The sequence below is a fragment of the Macaca mulatta genome, chromosome 10 (assembly GCF_049350105.2).
Source record: "Macaca mulatta isolate MMU2019108-1 chromosome 10, T2T-MMU8v2.0, whole genome shotgun sequence".
Lineage (NCBI taxonomy): Eukaryota > Metazoa > Chordata > Mammalia > Primates > Cercopithecidae > Macaca > Macaca mulatta.
The window spans coordinates 95616611-95638457 of record NC_133415.1 but is presented as its reverse complement, the minus strand read 5'-3'; the positions used below and the strand labels follow the sequence as shown (position 1 = coordinate 95638457).

At 42.0% G+C, this 21847-nt stretch overlaps 1 protein-coding gene across 3 annotated transcripts in view; it reads left to right on the top strand.

Annotated features, from left to right (window-relative positions):
- Positions 1-21847, top strand: part of PTPRT (protein tyrosine phosphatase receptor type T) — a 1118573-nt gene that overhangs the window by 405505 nt on the left and 691221 nt on the right. For all 3 annotated transcript variants that reach the window (XM_028828430.2, XM_077949122.1, XM_028828427.2), the window contains exons 4-5: positions 6719-6800; positions 15448-15563. In XM_028828430.2, coding sequence (XP_028684263.1) covers positions 6719-6800; positions 15448-15563 — 198 coding nt within the window. The remainder of the gene's footprint in view (positions 1-6718; positions 6801-15447; positions 15564-21847) is intronic.

Here is a 21847-nt window from a genome sequence, read left to right as displayed (position 1 = left end):
CAGGAAACTTACAATCATGGCAGAAGGGGAAGCGGGCATGTCTTACATGGTGGCAGGCAAGAGAGGGCTGGTGAAGGAGGAACTGTCAAACACTTATAAAACCATCAGATCTTGTGGTAACTCACTCACTACCACAAGAATAGCGTGGGAGAAACCACCCCCATTATCCAGTCACATCCCACCAGGTTCCTTTCTCAACATGTGTGGATTATAGGGATTATAATTCAAGATGAGATTTGGGTGGGCACACAGAGCCAAACCCTATCAGCAGGCTTGCAGTGGGCCTCAGCAATTGTTGGAAGGAAGAAAAAAGGAAAAGAGGGCAAAAGAAAGAAAGGGGAAGGAGGAAGGAAGCCCTTTTAAAATAAATAGCCAGTGTTGTTTAGCCTGTACTCAGTAACCTCCTTGCCATCCCTTGGATAAGCAGCTTCATCTGGGAGAATTTTCTGATTAGAACCTTGTTGGCTACTGCAGCTTCATTACATTTCCTTGGCTGAGAGCAGCAGTTTGGAGATATGTTATACACACACAGTCACTAATGGATACTCAGCCACAAACACCGCAGAGTGCACACATAGGGCCAAACATCCACAGTCTCTCAGATTCAAAACACACTTGCACATGCACACATAGGTACAGTGGCAAGAAAAGGGGGCCTATCAGAAAATCCAAAGACACTAGCAAAATGGGTTTTAAAATTCACCAGACCTGGAGATCTGGTCCTGTACATATGATTCTGTGGGCTAAATATGAATTACTGGGCTTAGGACCTGATGGTTTATGTATTAATTTATTAAAGTCATATTTTATAGTTCTAAAATCGACTTTTAGCTCTCTAATAAACACTGAAATTTCCTGTTTCTCATTAGTAAGCTTTCTGGCACCAGACTTTTGGCAAGGCCTGGGGTAAGAACCTAACCTCTACCAGCCATCTCCTGACATGCGCCTTTTCTTGGGAAAGCAGGGGCTTATTTACTTTTAATTGACACATATTAATTGTGTGTATTTATAGGGTATAGTGTGATATTTCGATCTATGTATGTGTTATAGAAATACTTAATCAAACTAATGAACATATCCATTACCTCACCAACTTAACTTTTTTTGTGTACTGAGAACACTAAAAAAAATCTATTCTTTTAGCAATTTTGAAATACACAATACATTGTTATTAAATGTGGTCACCACTTAGTGCTGAATGGCTATTAAGTCACGTGTACTTCAGATCACAGCTTCTTTCTAGGTGATACTAATTTGATTTCATATTTTCTAATGATTCTGAACTTTTCTGTTTCAGGATTAAAAAAAATAAAAGAACTTCTGTTAATTTTGCAACCATCTGCTTGCCCTAGTCTCTATCACCTGCCTAGGGAAAATTATATCTTATTCAGTAGTTATAATCACTATATAGGCCGCTGAAATTAAGGACTCACCCACCTTTGGTTCAATTGGACTTGAAACTCAGTCCCTTTCCCAGGAAATTCCTGCTATCTGGCAGTCTGTAGATTTAGTAACTTGGAGTGGAGTGGAGTTTATCACAGTGGAGTGGAGTTTATCACAGTGAGGGGCCTACTCTACCACCCTTGGAATTCTATTCCACCTGCTCCCTTATCCATCCCACTTCTTTCCACTAAGCATCAAATCCTCCTCCTTGTCTTATACAGGTCTCCTTGGGCTGATATGGTTAAAAAGTATCTCACTTAATTTTACCCTAAGCAATCTCTCCCCATGATAATATGTATATTTGAGGAGTTCTGATGTGACAGCATTTTTCTCTTCTCCTGAAGATGTTTGCAGCCCCTTGAAATTTTTGCCATTCAAGTTTTCTGCTCGAGAACTATCTATAAAAGATGACGTTAAAGCACCAAGTCTTTTAAACCATGGCCTGATAAATCCACACCCTCCTCCAAGTGACCAAAACCACTTTTTGGAGGGGTTGAGCATCACTCATCTCAGAGCCTCTTGTGGGGAATTGCTTCCTGGCTTTGCACAAGTCCTCATGCACAGGGAGAGGCTTTCACCTTTCCATGCAAGCCCCATCTCTTCAACTCCTGCACCAGGAGGTCTCTAATGAGACCCATGGGCTGGAGCATGTGCGATAGACGGTAGGTCCACATGGCAGCCTCGGAGCTGAAGAGCATCTACAGAGAAGTTGGAATTCTCAGTCTGGGCCCTCTGCTCTAGTCCCTGTACTCAGGGTCTCGCCCTCCATATGCTGACTTGGAGTGCCACTGGGTATGCATGGCCTGTGTGAGTTCCCCATCCCATCCCTACTCCCTTGCCTCTTGAAGACAGGAGGAAAACGCTACACCAGAGTCACCTCTAGACTTCTCTACTCACTCCCCTGACTCTCCCATTTCCTGACTTTCATTCCTCGAGGGCCTTGGTTGAATTTTCCTGAGAGTGTTCTTGGGTCAGAGATAACCATTCTCCCTCTCCTTAGGACACCTTGGCAGATCTTTCCATCTCCAAGGGTCCTGGCACCACCTTGTCTCCTTGTGGTGTCTGTCCCTGGGAACTGGAGCTGGCTATCTCCTGGGTGGGACTTCCTGTGGCTAGGAGCCTCACATCAGAAGCATATTGATGGAGTGATCATCTCCTTCCAAGGTTGTAGGTGTCTTCTGGGGCACCTTCTGATCATCCTCAGTGTCATTTTACACAATTACAGTCACAGATTATTACCATTTTTACTTCCTCTTTTTGTGAATTACCTGTTGAAGTCATTGGCCACTTTTTAATTGGAATGGTTTATTTATTTTTCTGTTGATTCTCAAGAGTCCTTTGCACACAGAAAATATTTTCGTATTAGCTGACACAGGTGTTACAAATATTATTCTCAGCCTGTCATTTGACTTTTAATTTTGTTTTAGATTTTTGCTAACATGCAAAGCACGCTTGACACCATAGTTATTAAGAAAGCATTGTATAACTTTAAATAAGTTGGTTTTTAAGACATTGTCACTAATTTCTAGTTTTAGTTAATTTGGTTAGAAAATGTATAGGCCGAAAATTAAACAATTTCTTCTTCGAGGGATTTATTGAAGTTATATTGTAGCCTACTATATGATTTTTTTTGCAACTGAGCCATAGCATTTGAATAGAAGTTTCATTCTGTCTTTATATTTATTAACATATATCTAGGTAATACATTATTATTTACATTATGTATACTTGCTTTTTCCTATATGATTAGTCAAAGTCTAAGACATAGGTTAAAGTTTTCAACCCATGTCTTTTTCATCATTTTCTCCACTTAAGTCTCTTGACTCATGTGTTTTTTCTAAATGACTATTTAATCCACCTAATTTTTTCATTGTTATTTTCAGTTAAAATTCTACTTTGAGGCTTTCACATTATTTCTGCAACAACTGCTTTCTGTTTATTTGCATTTCTTTATTATGTCTTTGTTCAACTTGTTCTTTTTAATGTTATTGAGTCATTCTGTTTTAGGTGTTCATCTTATAGCATACAATTAGACTTTGTTTATTTAGGCAGTCTGAGAGCTTTTCTGTATTTTAACCCATTTATATTTATTGTCACAACAGAAACATTTTTACTTTATTTTGTCATTTTTATTACACAGTTTGAATGCTTTTGTGCTATTTCTTTTAAATGCATTTACTGTGTATGTTCTATTTGCTTTTTTTTCTATGAACTTTGCTTTTGGTTTCCTTTGAATTATTAAAAAATATAATTAGACACATGATTATTTGCAGGAAGGCTTTCTGTTTACTTTTCCCTCTGCAAGATGAGGTGGCTAGCACGTTACTTTTGCAAACTTTCCCCTACCTCTTGAATAATTTTGTTTGTTAAGTCTCTCTGAAGGACCCTGCTATCTTAGTAAACTATTCTTCCAGAGTGGCCATCATGCTGGAGCAACAGCTCTATGGTGTGACTGTCATCCCCAAGGCGCTTCACCTAACTCCCAGGCAGCCACATGCTGTTTCACAACAGATCCTATCACCTAAGGAAGCTGCCTCTTTTCAGCCATCACCATGATCTTCAGTGGTTCCCATTGGTTCTCCACAGTTCTTTTGTTACAGCTGTTGGAGTTCCAGGCCCTGGTGAGAACACTAGTCTTTGAATCCAGTGACCTGGAGTGACCACGTAGGCCACAAAAAGATTTCACGGGGAGGTTTTCCTGTTGGTCTCATCGTCTACCTTATATTCTATCCATTGACTTGAACTGAGGAGTAAAACACAGGAGAGGGAGGGTCCTTTTTAGAGGCTGTCAGGTGTTGGAGATGAAAACTGAAGACACTTTGAACAAGAGCAGTGGTTCTGATGTCTGGCTGGTTTTTTACCTCAAAAAAATGCCTGCTTCCAGTGGTTCATCCTAATAGCAGAGATATATGACATGGGAAGATTTGAGAAATGCTAATAAGGTAGAATAAAAAGGAAAATGGAGATGAGGGCTGAGGCAGAAGGAGAGGCCCACCCTGGTCTCCAGCTTGGGTGACTGAATGGGTCATAGAGCCACTTACCATATTCCATATTTCAGAAAGAATGGCCCATTGGTCAATGAGGGAAAAGGTTTGAGGAGGAAGCTGTGCGGAATCTGCTGCATTCACGTCATTGATGTGCTACCTAGGTAGAAACATGGATCTGTGAACTGGATACGTAAGACGGATGTGTGGGTGAAAGGTCTAGGGTGCAGAGCTGGGCTTGGGAGTTATCAGTGCATTGGCAGCTGTTGAAGGGAGAGTGTATGCAGTGAAAAGATGACTAACGGGAGCCCACGTTAGAAGGCAGGATGGAGAAGGAGCAATGCCTACAGACCTGTGGTAGAACAGGGCCAGATTCATGAGAAAAATCATAAGAATTAAGTGTTATCTGAGCCTAAATAGAAAAAAGACCCAGAAATGGAGAGTCCATGAACACTGACAGTTGTAGAAGAATGGTCAAGTTGTGACAATAATTCTAGTAAATATTTCTTGAGAATGTACCATGTGCCATACATTGTTTTAAGTGGGGTGTTAACTCCCTTAATCTAAAAAGTCACCCAATGAGGTAGACACTGTAATTAAAGATGCAGAAAATGAGGCACAGAGCAGTAACATAACTTTCCCAAGACCACTAACTAGCAAGTGGCACAGCCAGGACTTGAACCTAGGTACTTGGAACCAGAGTTTAAGCACTGCACTATCTTCCTTCTTAAAGTAAGATAAAGACTGAAAATATCTACGGGATTTAGCAATTAGAAGATTTTTAGTATCTTCTGTGTAAGCAGTTTTAGGGGAAGTGTGGAACATGGAATCCAGATCATATTAGGTTGAAATTTTGCAACGGAGAGTCAGGGAATGTTGGGAGTGAATGAAGATAAAACTACTGAGAATTGTAAGTGTTACTGAAACACAAGTGGATGGTATTACAGAAAACCTACTGCTAAAGGGTAGTTTTTAAAGAATAGGAGAAGCTGTTGACATGTCAGAATTAGGGATGACAGGGAGGATTTGGAGATATAGGATAGAGAGAGAAAACCAAAAAGAATCCAAAAGCTGGAAAATATAGCAAGAGTCCGGGTCAAGAGCACTGGTGTTCCTTGCAAAGAAGAGGCAGGGAATGATGTGGTTGGATATCAAGTCAATGGGTAAAATGTTAGAAGTCAGTCCCTCTCTTTCCCTCTTGCCTCTTGAAGATGTGGGTGTCTGCTGGGATTACATGGGTGCATGTTGAAAGGGCAGCAGTTGTGTAAGGTACAGGATTGCAGAAGGCAGTTGTGTTATAGGCTTGGCAAAGTTGAAATAAAGGTGCAAAGGAATGGGTGCTTTAGGAGAGACTCGTATGGAGTCTGAGGAGCTCACATGGTAGCCTGGGCCTTCTGCATTAATAAGCCAAGGATTAGATAAGAAAAGCAGAGGTCCAGGCTACCACGTGTGCCTGAGGAGCAGGTCAAGAGGAGTCAACTGGGAGAAGACTGTGGGTAGAGATTGTGCTGGAGTATGGGAAAGTGAAATTTCCAATTTCCAGAAGGTGAAAAATGAGGTGAAAGTAGGGCTAAAGTGGATTGGAGAAGGCCATTAGAACTAGAGAGGTCAAGGATGTTGGTCGTGCTACCCACACAGACATTGATATCTACTTGGTGAAGATACGGGTTGAGTGATGAGGGAAGCTAAATACATTACAAAATTTTTATGGAAATAGCAGTGTAGGTGGAAGTCAGTTGCCTTCTACTCCTGGATACCAAGAGGTAGATTGCCACTTATTTTTAAGAGTGTTATTATAAATTCAAATGTAATACGTTCCTTGGCAGTGTAGAATCAACTCATGGTAAACCCTCCTTGGCTTATGGTAACTTCCAAAGTAGGCATCTCTCTTATCCTTTATAAGAAAGTTGGGATATTAGAAAGTAGTTCTCTGTAGAAGGATGGTCAAGTTGTGGCTTGACCCTTGAAGCTGCAATGAAAAAGATACAGATTGGGATTTCCAAGACCTCGGTGTTTGGGTTGTTTTTCCTGCATCTAAGTGTTATTTCTGAAATTTATTAAAAATATTCCATGCAACTGGCGCTTCCTTTGCTAGCTACCAAAGTGTGGCCTTTTTGCCTTGTGTTGAAAATCCCAGTCAATTGCCAGGGTAGCGTGCTGTCTTAATAGAAGGTTTCTTGGGTAGCTTCTGATGGGAAGTTGAAATATAAAGGGCTGGGGGCCGGGCAGCTTCCTATGATGAATGCCTACAACCGTTTCTGTGAAATTGACTACCACCCTGTGTGTTGCAGGTGATATTTGAATCCGTCTCATTGAAGGGTCATCCTGGCTACATTGCTGTGGACGAGGTTCGGGTCCTTGCTCATCCGTGCAGTAAGTATGTCCCTTCCTCCCAACACAGCCTTGATCCGTGCCAGACTGGGTAGCATAGAGCCTACAATCCCCTCCGTTCATTCAGCTCACAAACATCTCTCTCTCTCTCTCTCTTTCTTTTAATCCTTCAGAAATGCTTACATACTCAATGCAATCAGTCCTGAATAAATCCATAATTTTACCGGCCTGTTCAACAGGCAGCACCTCCAGGAATTTGCAGAGAGTGGCAAAACATCTTTATTTGAATCTCTCTCCATTATTAAGGGAGTCTAAAGTCCTGATTGTTTATTAGTGGGATTCAGACCACTGAAGTGGAAGAATTAGAGGGCTTTGGATAGAATCTTGTGCAATTGTCTTTAAAAAAATAAAGAACACCACCAAAACACTGAGCAAATTAGCACACTGTTCACTTACAGAGAAAAGTACCCTGAAGCTATTAATTCTTTTAAAATAATTTTAAATATACTCATCAGCTCCGTGTAGGCATAGAGGGAGATTTCTCATAGTGGTTAGTACTTATGGTACAGCGTCAAGAGTCCTCAAAGGCGTGCCACTCCTTCATACCCATCCACTTCTTTGCCATATTTAGTCTCAGACATTGGAATGTTTTTCAGCAGGGAGATGTGGTTTCTGGGTTTGCTAAATCTCGGAGGCCGTAAGTCCTGAGTACAGGTAGTTGAGATGACATCATACCCAGTGACATTTGGTTGGGGGGACGGAAATAAAACTGATTTGCATGGAGATTATGGCAGCCCCTGGGAGGGGTAGCTGGGACGCCAGGCCCACGAGTTTGTTAGTGTTCTACAGATTGGAGATTCCCAGTAGTTTCTCGGCAGCCATCCAGTTCTAGGTAATCCCCTGTGGGCTCTCTCCACTCCTCCCATATGGCCATGTGTCGTGCTTTGGGCTGTGGTGCAGTTTGCTGCTGCCTCCAGAGACATCATGGGTCCTCCTCTCCTTATGTGCTTCTCAATCCTCCCATTTAGGGACTATTCTGATTTCAGCCTCATCCATGTTGCTTTAATTGAAATGACTTTCCATTTCTGCTGCAATGAATTTGTCAGACCCTCAGATGTAACTTCCCTCCCTCTGCCTGGCACTAGAATGCCATTGTCTGACTCATTGTCTTAGAGCCCCTTCTCTGAAGGAATTTGGAACACATTACAAATTCTGAACGTTATTTTGAGAAACTCTGTTTGGGTCCTGTGCAGGACAGATCCTCTTTCCCAAGAAGCAACTGGTATCTTAGGAATGCTGATATGCTACTGGGCTCTTCGTTGCACTGGCTGAGAGTCCCTACCCTCTGGGTTACTTCCTGAGTCTTTTAGAATTTCTCAGATGGGTCTGTCATTCAGTCATGCCTGAGGAAATGTTTCTGTTGACCCAGACTTCATGTGAAGAGGATCCCAGAAATCCCCCCAGCTATGCAGGGTTTATGTAGTAGATAGGCATATGAATCTCCTTCCCCAGGGTGAAATACTCGCCACCCTGGACTCATGGGAGTCAGCATCAGCTGCTCATTGGAGAATGATCTTTGGTCTAAGACTGGGCAACTGTGTTGGGAGATGTCAACGCTACCTGTGGTCCATTTAATTGCATGCGCTCAACCTTGCACCACCTCCAGTTTCAAGATAGTCTCTCTGAAACATGCCTTCTGTCTTCCTCATTCCCTGCCTACATCCCATCCACTCAGAGCATGCTTGCCTCTGCCACATCTACCTGTGTTCCTGCTTCTTACCTTGTGCTGGATGCTTGGACTTTGTCTTTCTAGTGGGTGACAGCTGGCTTTTCCCAGGGGAAAATAGCATGAGTCTTGCTACCTGGATCCCAGAACTTTGTGCTCTAATGGGAGTTTTCACTTCCATCCTGATGCCCAACCTTGACACCTGTCAAGCCGTAACTACCTGTCAAGCCGTAACTACCTTCAAGCCCAAAGTGGTAAAAGCTCTGCCTTACCTCCAAGCACTGACCATGGTTTGCTGTCACAAGCATAGGCACCATTCTCTTTGATAAATATCCATGGGAGAGGGTTCTCTGGAGGGCACTGGAATGACTGTCCACCCCGCAAAGTCTCATGAGTCCTCTTGAAATTCTCCTTTCACTGGGGCTGCTCCTGAAGTTAGAATTCTCCTGACAACCTCACCCTCCCCCTGCAGAGGGGTGTGGGTTGCATGGTTATGAAATTGCTGAGAGCCAGTTACCCAGCAAATGGACCATGGGATATAACTCAGAAAGGCATGATCCTGGCTTTATGTCCACGTAATGTGCTTCTGTTGGGTTCAATCTCAGTGTTGAGGCAGCTTAAGCATAAACTTCCCAGAAACCACTATGTGAAGACCCCATAGGAGTGGCTGGAATTGGAAAAAATTCACCTCACTATATGGACAAATACTGGCAGTGTATATAATGCCTGAGGTATATCCACAGCTCATGAATCATGTGGAGTTGAGTAGGGCCTAGCAAAGTCGCTTTCCTAAGGACCAGTGCTCAGTCCATACCTAGCCCAGGTTTTTATTCTTTCTTTCAGCAAGCGCGTATGTCAGCTATGTGTTAAGAACTTTCCTAGGCACGGTGATACTTAAGTGACTAAGAAAGGTTAGGTCCTTGTACTCATGGTGTTTGACTAGCAGGAGAGGCAATGGAAAGAAAGTCACTAAATCAGTAATATTAAGTAACCCAAAATTTCAGATAGTGAGAAGTCCTGTGGATGTAATAAGTGTGGGTGTCTGGGATATGGGAGGGCTTCTTGGATATAGTGGTCAGAGGAGATATCTTTGAAAATGTGACCTGAGCTGGGACTCAAATCACAGGAAGGAGTTCACAGTCTAGTGATTTGTGGGAGGGGTGCTTCAGACAGAGGTGACAGCGATTACAGAGGCCTTGCACAGGGAGTTGGCTTGATGCTGCCAGCATGTCCTGAGCATACGGAGCACAGGAGAAAGTGGTTAGGGCAAATGTTGGGCAGGAAAGCCTGGACCTTGGGCATCATGGTGAGTAGTTTAAATGTTTGTGTAAGTGCAGGGAGGCTGTGCTGCAGGGAGTGCTGCTGGAGAAGGGTCACTTGGGCTGCTCTGTGTTGAAGGACCATAAAGAAGATGTCAGGAAACCTAGGAGGAAGAAAGTTCTGGAGCCATGCAAGAGGCGGTGGTGGCCTGCACCAGGGTGGTTGAGGGACATCCATTCATCATCCAACAAGTATTTATTGAGCATGAGCTCCATGTCAGGCACCATTCTGGGTTTGTGGGAGTGAGAAAGACAGATTGACTGTCTGTCTTCATGGACTTCTGTTGAAGTGAAGGAGGCTGAAACAAAACAAAGTAATTATATGATTATAATCTATGTATTATATAATTATTATACAAGTATGATATAGAATATAGAATGATATAGAAGTATGTATTATATAAATGTAAGTTATAATATATAAATATATAATCATATAATTATATAATTTACATTTATATATAATATATACATTTATAGTTATATAATGTGATTATATAATTATATGCACAGACGGTGTGTTAGTTTGCTAAAGCTGCCATAACAAAACCCCTCACACTGGATGGCTTAAGCAACTTAAATGTATTTTATTTTCTCACAGTTCTGGAGGCTGGCAGTCCAAAATTAAGGTGTTGGCAGCACTAGTTTCTCCTGAGGCTCTTTCTTTGCTTGCAAGTGGCTGTCTTCTTGCTGAGGCCTCACATGGTCATTCGTCTGTACTCACAGTCCCTTGGTGTCTCTCTGTGCATTCACATGTCCTTCTCTGTTGAGAATACTGGTCAGATTGGATTGGATTAGGGCTTTCCCTAAAGGGCTCATTTTAATTTCATCACATCTTCAAAGGCCCTGCTGCTCAATATATTTGAGATACTGGGGGTTAGGGTCATATATCAAAAGATAAATCTGGGGGAGGCACAGTTCAGACCATGACAAATGATAAGCAGGGCAATGAAGAAACAGAGCATAGAGGTGGCCAGAGGTGCACAGATTAGAGACCCATTTAGGAGGCAGAGCCAACTGGTCTCATCTGATGAATTGGATTAGGAGTCAGGCCTCAGACATGGCGCACTCACAGATTTCCAGCTTAAGCAAGGTGGTGCGAGCCGGGGAAGAACTGAGCAGGCTGCCTTGTGAGGAGCCAGCTATGGGCCCCAGGGGCTGCTTTCAGGGATTACCTGTTATGCAACTGGATAGTAGCTTCTGAACTCCCCTTTAGACTAATGGTGCTTTTCCCCAACCTCCAGTCTTAGAATTTATGACTTCGCTCGTAGATGGTTAAAAATTTAACTATATTGAAATATATGCATTCAATTCAAAAAAGCCTGTGGACATAAAGTCTTTTTAATTCTCCCCTTCTGTCCTCTAAAACATATTTTCTATTAACATACGGTCAGAGTTTATCAATAAGTGATTCCACTAAATATTCCAAAAGTTCCAGGGAGCGAGTGACTGATTTGCAATTGTATCTTCCATTGATTGGCACTGAAATTAGAACTGTAGATAATCGCCTCCAAGCTCCCAAAACAGTAAGCAAAAGACAGGCGTAATACTCAAAGGAAATTATTTTCTCTTACAAAGGGAAACCTCTCATCTATATTTTATAGCCCATTTAACATTTTTGTGTTATTCTAAAAGTATTCTAGCCTTAGTTACCCTCTGCTGCTGTTTCTCAGTGTTAGCCATTAGCAGGGCCAAGGCAGTTATAACTGTGTGCCATAAATGTCAGTATGATTTTTCCAGTCTGTTTCAAAGTTTCTAGCTTCTAAGTTGACTTTTCTTTCCCCCTCACGATCTTGTGGGGCCATGTCCCTGAGCCCACAGAGTGTCTGCGGCATGTTTCTCCACAATTGTGTGGCTTCCTACTGAGCACTGGCAGGTTTAAAGAGCAAGATAAAGGGCACAATAATATGTCTTCAGATGCTGCACTGACATCTGCAGGAGTCTAAATGTCACCAATGTCAAGGCGTTTTTGCCCCAAATGCACAGCCAGTCTTCTGTTAAGCCCATTCAGTGGCACCCAATCTGGGCGGAATTGGGTCTTAGTGCGGAGTGAGTAGGAAATGCTTAGAACCACGAGCTGATGGCTGACCTGGGTACAAAGGTCAACCGTGTTTGGCTGAAGGTGAGTGAGTTGAAGCTCGTGGAGGATAAGTTCTCTCCCAGAGCAGCAGATGCTGCGGGAAGGCGACAGTTGGGAGAGCCTGTGGCTGATGGGCAGGCTGTGTGAGGGCATGGAAGAAGGAGGGTCAGAGAGGCCAGGAACACAGCGAAGAGGACCGAACAGGTCCTCCACATAAGCACAATCCCCAGAGAGCACTGCCTGTCATGAGCCAAGGATGACCCAGAGCCCCAGGGAGCAGAGACAATGGTCCTGAGCAAGAAGAGAGTGGTCTAGATCAGCTCCTGTGCTGGGAACTGCAATTGGGGCTGGCCTTCATGTGATGCCCACAGCGTACTGCATGGAGTGGTGGGGACGTTCCTGCACGTATGGGGCTGGATCGGGTGAGACTGGCTAGTGGAAATTGTTGCAGTTGACTTACATAGGAGCTACATATCAGAGACCGCAGATTGATAGAGCCTGCCTGCCCACATGTTTTGTTAATCCTGTATTGTGTTTTAATAACATGTTGAGTTTAGAGTGAGAGACTTCATGTAAAGTCTGGATTTCTTACTGGCCTTGAGAAATCAGATGTTTGACACCCCTATACAAAGCATGCATGCCTGGCCTACCTCTGCTGAATTTAAGTAGGAACTGCCTCCTTTCAGTGGGACGCAGAGTCTCTCTCCATTTCCCTCCAGTCCTCACCACTCCTATTGTCTCCCCAGTGCTAGGGCTACTGGTGGATGCCAGTTGTTATTGTGCTTGCAACATTGCTTTTCTTATATAAATAAATGTTTATTTTTCTCAAGTCTCTATCCAAAGTGGGAAAATAAAAGATGGGGCAAGGAAGTTGTATTTTTGTTCTGTTTTACACCTGAACAACTTTATCAATTTACATAACTGGCTCTTGTAGGTGCATGCGTTCATAATCTCTGCTGTAAATCGCCAGTATTTGCCCAGAATATTCACACTAGGAGGCATTAAACATCTAAACTCTCTACCACTGAACCTAGAAGGGAGGGAAGAAGAGGAATTGAAGATGAAAGAATCAAGGTGAAAGGTCTGTTGCTAAGAAGGAGGAAGTGGAGAGGAGTCAGAGGCATGCCAGGGACATTGATCCAGAGAAGATTCATTGCTAATTGTACATATCCCAGAGGTTAAACCATTTTCTCGAAGGGTAAGGGAAGAGTGTTTCTTTGTAAAACCAAACACAGAGTTTCCCAGCATTGGAGCTAAGACTCTGCACTCCCTTCCCACCTGGGGTGGATGTGTTCACTCCCCCTTTAAACCTGTGGTATGAACAGACTTACAAGGTTCACTATATTTCCACTTCAAGAATGGACTTGAACTGATAGTTCCAAAAATAACTTTATAAAATGATACAGGAGAGCCAAAAGGAAACAATTTCAGACAATCGAAGCAGCATGGCATTTGTCAAGTTGACTAGATGCAGGAATTTTCAACTCTGAAAAGCCCATAGAAGTGGTTTTCCCTGGGCCTTGGGTCCTTGACACCAGCCAGCCATGGTGGTTCAAAGGTAGCCTGAGGGATCTCTGAGCTGCTGTTATTAGTTTAAAAACCTGAGCAAAAGTACATTGGAGAAATGGGGATACTGCCCACTTCCTGGATTTTTCTGGGGGTTTCCGTGAGATACGACGTGTCAAGTTCTTCAAACAGTGTCAGAGTCATCCTAAGTGATACGTGAACTCTTCACTGAGCCAGGCCACTTCTCAAGCACCAATTCCACCCTGCCCAGTGCTCTCCCAAGAAGTCTGCCTAATTGTTCCAAGATTCTTGGCTTTTGCTGAGCTTTATAGGTGCTGTCACAGATAGGTAGACCAAATATTTCAAATCAAGGAAAAATAGCAAGGAAAGGGGTCACTTTTAATAAAATATTTGGGAGCATGGAAAGAAACCTGAACCAGCAGCACAGCCCTGACTGGGAGCCCCTTCTGCAGACCCTGGAGTCTATCTGGAGACACCATCCTCATTCCCAGTGCCCAGGAGGCAAAGGAGCATAGCTGCTTGTTAAATGCTGAGTCTGGGGCTAAAGTGGACCTGGATTCAATTCTGTTTCTGTCTTTCACTAGTGCTGTGTAGCTTTTTCAGCACATTAAACTTGCTGAGCCTCGATTTCTGCCTAACAGGGAAATCATAATAGTGTCTGCTTTATAGGAACGTCATGAAGTTAAGTTAGATAGAGCATGCAAAGCATTTATCATAGTACCTGGCATTGTAGGAGCTCTCGGTAAACGACATTATTGTTACTATTTGCCTCTCTGTGTATTTGCCTCCCTCTAGAAAGATGGCCAAAGCCTCCTGTTAAACCTCCTTGGTCATCTCCTAACTCTCCATTTGTTTCCATTCTGGGGGTGGTCCCAGTTCATCACTGATTTGATTGATGGCATAGAGATTCTTCATTGTGCCTCAGTGAAGAAACCAATCCTTCTAGATACAAGTTATCAGCCGATGGAGAGCTGTTACTTATGTTATTATTTGTAGAGAGCACGTAGGTGAGAACCCTTCTCCACAAAAAAGGAAAGAGATGGACCCAGGTTACTCAATATAAAACGTAGACTTAATACGAAGAGTGTCTGCTCGTACACACTCTGATTTTCATTTGAAAGACCTTTTCCCTGTTATGTCCAGTCCCTAGAATCAATACTCCCTCTCATGCTCAGAAAGCACCACCACAGAGTAAGACTCTGGGGTCTTGTGACATTGGGCACATTTCTAGAATTCTCTGTGCCTCCGTTCATTCACTGTGAAATAGAGAAAATAACACTACTGACTGCATTGGGTCAGGTGAGTTACTGCAGAGACACTTCATGTGGTACTTATCACATAGCAAGCGCTAAGAATGACAGCTACTCATGCTTTCCTTCTCTCTTCCTCCCTCTTCCATTCTTTGTCTTCCTCATCATCTTCCTCATCAGCATCGTCGCCCAGGCCAAGCGTACAGGTATCAGGCCCAAAGGTGCTTCACTACAGCTTCCTTTTTTTTGCTTCTTGAGGTTACAGGGAAGCATCACCTATCATGAATATCTACACTCCTCCTGCCCCCCAATTTTTCTTCTAACTTTCGGTATCGTAGTTTCACCTTTTGTGCAATGCCAGCCCCAGAAGAATGATCAATTTGAGTGTATTCTAGGCATGTTTGTGCCAATTTCACAGAGCAACATTGCATAGCAGCTAGTAATAGGACATAGAGATCTAAATTCATGTCCTGTTTCCCTCACCCTCTGGATGTGTGTCTGTGCCAAATGATGATGTAAACCCTCAGAGCCTTGATTTTCTGATCTGTGAAATGGTGATACTGTCCCCTTCATGGATTTTTGTGAGGTTTCAGTGAGATACTGCGTGTAAAGTTCGAACAGTGCCAGATTCATAATAAGCGATCAATGAACTCTTTGCTGAGCTGGGCCACTTCTCAAGTCCCAATTCCACCCTGCCCGGTGCCCATCCTGAGCTGCCATCCACCAACAGGGAAGTGGTACAGGCTGCTGAATCTCATTCTTATGTGTTCTTTGGTTTCTCTCTTAGGAAAAGCACCTCATTTTCTGCGACTGCAAAACGTGGAGGTGAATGTGGGGCAGAATGCCACATTTCAGTGCATTGCTGGTGGGAAGTGGTCTCAGCATGACAAGCTTTGGCTCCAGGTAAGCGTGACAGAAGCCTCTGCTCAGACTTGTTAGGATAAGAAAGGGAAAAGAAGAAATGGAAGGAAGCAGCTCTATGGCAACACGAGTGTATTGAACAAAGACCTGAGGAGGAGGACACCAGCTAGCACTGGAGCCCGCCCCTGCTTACAAACTGGGGTAATTATAGGTCCAGGTGAGAGAGGTCTGGGCTTGTGAGATGGGGTGGGTGGTGTGGTCAGCTGCTGATAAGCAAGGAGTTTCCTGGGGTCAGGTGGTTAAGTCTGGGACTTGTCTGGCGGGATGTGTCTCATGGCCCAAGCTCCGGTAGAATTTTCTGCTCTAACCAGCATTTGCAAAATGGCAGAGGTTTACAAAATGGGGCAGCTTGGGCTAACAATGCTGCCTTCTCCCTTGATAAGGGTAGAAAGTGTGTGCTGTGGCGAAGGGTTTGCTGTGTAAGGGGAAGGGATATTTTTAAAGTACTTCTGTTCCTTTGATGGTGCCCTGCATCTATGATCTTGTTAAATCTTAACTGCAATTCTGCTAGGCAGGCATTGGTATAACCATTTCATACATGCAGAAACCGAGACCACAACCTCAAAGTTCTATAACTGGAATTTGTAACTGTGACCTTTTCCAACTACCCTCTAACAAACTTTGTCTTTTAATTGTAGATTACTAGGGCTAAGGCAAACGGAATATCTTAGGTTCTGGGTATGTGGTTGTCATGTAATCTTAACTGGAAGGTTCTTGGATATCCAGTGATTGACTAGTACATCTGGATAAAATTAGAGAGTTGCTCTTTATGGGAATTTTTCACTAAAATGAGCAATCTGTCTGTTCTTTGGTTAAATAAGTCCATTAGTAAAGTCCATCAGGGAAGTGTTTTAAGCTTGAATTTGCCTTCCTGTTATTTCTGCTAATTCATGCTACTTTCCAAGAAAGATGAGAAAGGATCTCTTTGAGTGGGGGTTAGAGACAGAGGGCGACACACAGAACTAAAACATAACTTGTTAGAACATTAGCATACTTGTATTAATACCAACACAAATAGCAAGTTTTTGGAGCAGCGCAGAAGTGGGAGCTGTGCTGTTTGGTGCAGGAACCACTAACTACATGTGGCTGTGGTTACTTAACATTAAAAAAATTATTTCTATACAAAAATTAGCTGGTCGTGGTGGCGAGTGCCTGTAATCCTGGCTACTTGGGAGGCTGAGGCAGGAGAATCACTTGAACCTGGGAGGTGGAGGTTGCAATGAGCTGAGATTGCACCAGTGCACTCCAGCATGGGCAACAGAGCAAAACTCCTTCTCAAAGAAAAAAAAAAAAAAATTCTAAATAGCTTTATTGAGTTATAACTGAGATGTGATGTTTAAAGTATACAGTTTTAATATGTTTATGTGTGAAAGTATTACCACAATCAAGATATTGAATGTACGCATGACATCCAAAATTCCATTCCCATGTATAATCACTTCCTTCTGACCTCCCCACTCCCATCTGTTGCAGGCAACCCCCAATCTGCTTGCTGACAATACGTATTAGCTTGCATGTTCTAGAATTTTATATAAATGGAAGCATGCAGTGTGTACCCTTCTTTCCTACAACATACTTATGTTGTTGTGTGTAACAATATTTATTATTTTTTGCTAAGAAATATTTCATAGAATGGATGTGCTACTATTTGTTTAGCCATCTACCTGTTGATGGATACCTGTTGGGTTGTTGGCAGTTTCTGGCTGTTACAAAGAAGTTGCTGTGAGCATGCATGTGTGAGTCTTCGTATGGACATGTTCTTTCATTTCTCTTGGGTATGAAAGTGAATTAGAAGTGGAATGGCAGGGTCATCTGGTAGATATATGTTTAACTTTAAAGAACAACGAGCTGTTTGAAAAAATGGTTGTACCATTTTACGTTCCCACCAGCAGTCTATGAAAGTTCTAGTTGCTCCATATCCTCACCAGCACTCATTATGGTCAGTCTTTAGTTTTAGCATTTGAATAGGTGTGTAATGGGAGCACGTTGTAGTTTTAATTTACATTTCTTTGAGGACTGATGATACCAAACATATTTTCATGTATTGTTTTGCCTAGCTGTCTCTCCACACACTTTGCTGGAAGTTCATGTTGTCACTTCTCTTCTTGAATTTAAGCCATTTCCTGCAGTTAGAAAATCCTTGGGAGTAAAGAGCCCATCTAGGGGCCAACAGTTCTTCCTTGCCACTTAGCAGCACTGCAGAGTGAAATACCTGTTCTTTCTGCTTCCCAAGGTTGCTTGCAGACCACAGGAGAGCGCAGGAAGCCTCCACATGTCACCTCAGTATTCGGTAGTGTTATTTACTCTTTTCATAACAATTAGTGTTCAGATGTATTAGGCTGCCAAGAAGCTGTGTGATTTCAATGGCATTGCCTCAGGTGGGTCATGAGAATGAGGCAGGACCATCACAATATTTTCAACAACTTTGTTTGGGTTTTCCAATTATTTTCTGATTGTTATTGTGGCAGTTCTGAGTTGCATGCCCTGAACCTTGGGTCTGTCAGTGGGAGGATGTTAAAGGAGATCATAATTGAATATTTGAAGAAAACAGATGGAAACACATGACATGGAGCTCTTCCACGTCTTATCTTCTTGTCAGTGTAAACCAAATCTTATTTCACAAAACGTCTTCCAGGTGGCTTTCAATGGGACATAAAACATGACAAGATATCATAAATTAAAAGTGAGGCAACACCAGATAGAAGGAAAAAATACACAGAGCTGGTAATAATGCAAAAACCGCATTTCTGCACACCTGTTACTAACTGGCGGGTCACACACACAGCCTGCAGCTTTGTAACCATTAGTGGAATAAAGGAAACTCGTCAGATACACAGTTCACAATGTCTGTGAGATTAAAAAAAAGCAATTGCTCAGGAAAATTCTACCTGTTGTTCACACAGAAGCCAGACAGGAATTGTTCCCAGGAGTCCCTGTAAAGAAAACACTGTATGATGCAATGAACAGTTTTCCCCACCACAGTCTTACTGAGGTCACACAAGTGAGTTTCACAGGCCTGTTTCTTATGACGGCTGTGAGAAAGCAGTCTGGGGAGGAGAAGGCGGAGAGAGGGATGAAGTGGACAAGAAGATATGGCAGCATCCGCTGCTGTCTGCCAATCTGTCTCCATCCTGGGGCACTTGAAACGTATCTGGGAAGTGAATAGATTCAATAACGATTTTTCCAAGGAAACTTCCCTAAATATTGTCTCTCTCATCTACATTTCAGAAAATATGGGGAGGTACACAGTTTATATTGTGCTCTCTGACAAATACCTGTGTGGCTAGGTAAGTCCAGGCTTATATGCAGTAGGGTAATTGGAAGTAGATTGTATTAGTCAGGGTTCTCCAGAGAAGCTGTGTGTGTGTGTGTGTGTGTGTGTGTGTGTGTGTGTGTATAATTTTATATATTTTCATATGTAATAGTATGTTATATATTATATAACATGATTATATATAATTGTTATCCTATATTATATATAATAATATATTATATAACATAATATATAAAATATATAATTATATGTAATGAATATATTTATATATTTAAAATATATATTTATGTATAATCTTTATATAGCACTTATTAAAGAAAATATTTATACATTTTATAAAATATAAAATATATTATAAAATATATTAAGGAAAATATTTATATAAGTATATATTAATATATATTTGTGTATATATAGTATTTTTTAATGAGTGTTTCCTTATAGATGGAAACAATTCCATCCATAGTAAGTCTTTTCCTTCCATATATAATAAGTCCTTCCTATGTGGAAGGAAAGGACTTAGTACAAGGAATTGACTCATGTGACTGTGGTAAGTGAGAAGTCTCATGATCTCCCATCTGCGAGCTGGAGATCCAGGAATGGCAGTGGTGCAATTCCAGTCCAAGTTCAGGAGAAGACCATTATTCCAACTCAGGCAACCAGGGAGGAAGCAAAAGGGGCAAACTCTTCTTCCCCTGCTTTTCTGTTCTATTCTTCCAGAGGTTGGATGGTGTCCATTCATGCTGGGGAGGGCCATGTACTTTACTGAGTCCACTGATTCAAATGCTCATCTCATCCAGACACCTTCACAGACACACCCAGACATAATGTTTAATTTGGGTACTCTGTTAGAGTCAAGTTGACTCATAAAATTAACCGTTGCATAGGTTAACATCTTTCTACGAAAAGAAGGCATCTATCAAGACTCCTGCCACCCCAGAGATGATCACAGCCACCATCCAAGACAGGCCAAGGCAGTGGCCAGTTTCTCATGAGATGTTTCTTCAGATGTGTCCCAGCACTGGAGGACTGGCTGGCACTCTCGCCATTGTTCTGCCTCCTATAATAAGGCTGCGGTGACTTAGCCTGAGAATTTCCAAAGCAAATGAAACAGGCACACCATGGCCAAAAGAGTCTCTAGAAGACAGCTACAGCAGGCCTACTGTTTAGCAATGCTACTTCCTGCTGTAGCTTCTGAGATATGCTGAGGAGTTTCGCTAAGTTACTGAAAGTGGTAACTTTTCAAATCAGCCAGTTGTAATTTAGGGAAATGAAGATGTTGTTTCCAGGATGGCAGGTATGTCAGTGGCTCTTCTTTCTGACAATGATTAGAAAGCAGCCAGTGGACTCATAGTTTGAGATAAATCCCTGTTGCCTGTGTCATGGAATGCTGGCCTTCCTTTCTGTAGAGTGGGACTTTATAGCTTGCTTTTCCTTACGTGGTTTTGGATCATAAATTAACACGTTAAAAGGAGGACCAGCCAATGCCTTTGTTTTGCACCCCTCTGGAAGCTTTATATGTCTTTGGAAGACCCCATCTGTTGGTGCTGGCTTTTGTGGAATTATAGTTCAAGTTCTACATGAGAATCAATAGACAGGACCGATGCAGAAATGCAAACACGTGAGCCTAGAACAATGGTAGTGAATCAGGGAAAAGGATTATAGAAGGATAGTAAAAAATTATAAGCAAGTTTTTCTTGTCCTAGGATCATGTCTCCTTGAGGTGAAGTGTATGATGACATGGTCTGTGGTGGAAGGGGCGCAGTCATAACTTGCTTATTCCTTATGTGATACATTGGCCTGAGGAATCTGGACGTGTAACTTTGCAAGCAGTTTTTCAAGCAAGGAGATGGTGTGCATTCTAAGGGGAATAGCCACTAAGCAAAGTAGTCTACAGTTTTGTGGAGTCCTTTAAAAAATGAAATTCAGGGTACAACTAGGTGGGACTATACCAACATAATTATAAGTGTAGCACAGTGGAAATGTAAATGGGTACCAGTTTTCTGCAAGATAATTAGGCAGTTGATATCTAAAGCCTTAAATGTGCGTATTTTTCCAACGAGTAAATTTACTTATGGAAATTTACCTAAGGAAATATCCAGAGATGGGGACAAAAATGTATCTGCAAGTGTGTTCAGTAGGACAAAAGGCTAGAAAGAACCTACATTTTCAGCAAAAGAGATTAAGTAAATAAGGGAATGGTATCATTAAATATCAGATTATACAGGTATATTTAATAACATTTTCATAACAGGTAAGTGAAAAGGATGAGTTATAGAGTCACATAATAATATATTAAGCTTTATGAAAAATAAATACACATATACATGCTCATATACATAATGTATATAAATATATATAATCTGTATATATTTACGTATATACATACACACTCCTATAACTGCATGAAACACATATTAAGACACTTAATTGATTGTAATAATAGATTATGATGCTTTTTATTTTCAGCACCATTCTTTTCTGTTTTATCCAAATAATCTAAAATGCATACACTAAACCAACATAAACAAAATGCTACTAAAAAAAAGAAAGATGGTCACTTTTTCCCAGTTACAGAATATTCCTAGTAAGAAGCCATGTGCCCTAGAACATAAAGTATAATAAAAAAATAAAAATAAAAAATATAAAAAAAGAAGCCTTTGCTGGATTTGGCATAGCTAATTCCAACAGTGAGGACACAGGTTTTTCCCACACCCCCATCATCACTATCAGACGCTACTCATCCAGAAGGATGTTTAGAGACAGGAGAGTGTCCTCCTGCCTTTATCAAGGAGCATGGCGGATGGGGCTCCTTCTTTGAATTCCTCAGGGACTCCAGAGCAGAGTCTGTCAGCCCTACCATGGAGCTGACTTTCAGGCTTCCCTACAAAGGATTCGCTCCACGAGTTGTTTATATGACAAATAACATTGAAAGACTCTCAGAAATGAAGCCATGTGTCCAAATGCCCTGTGCAGATCTCTGTAGGGACAG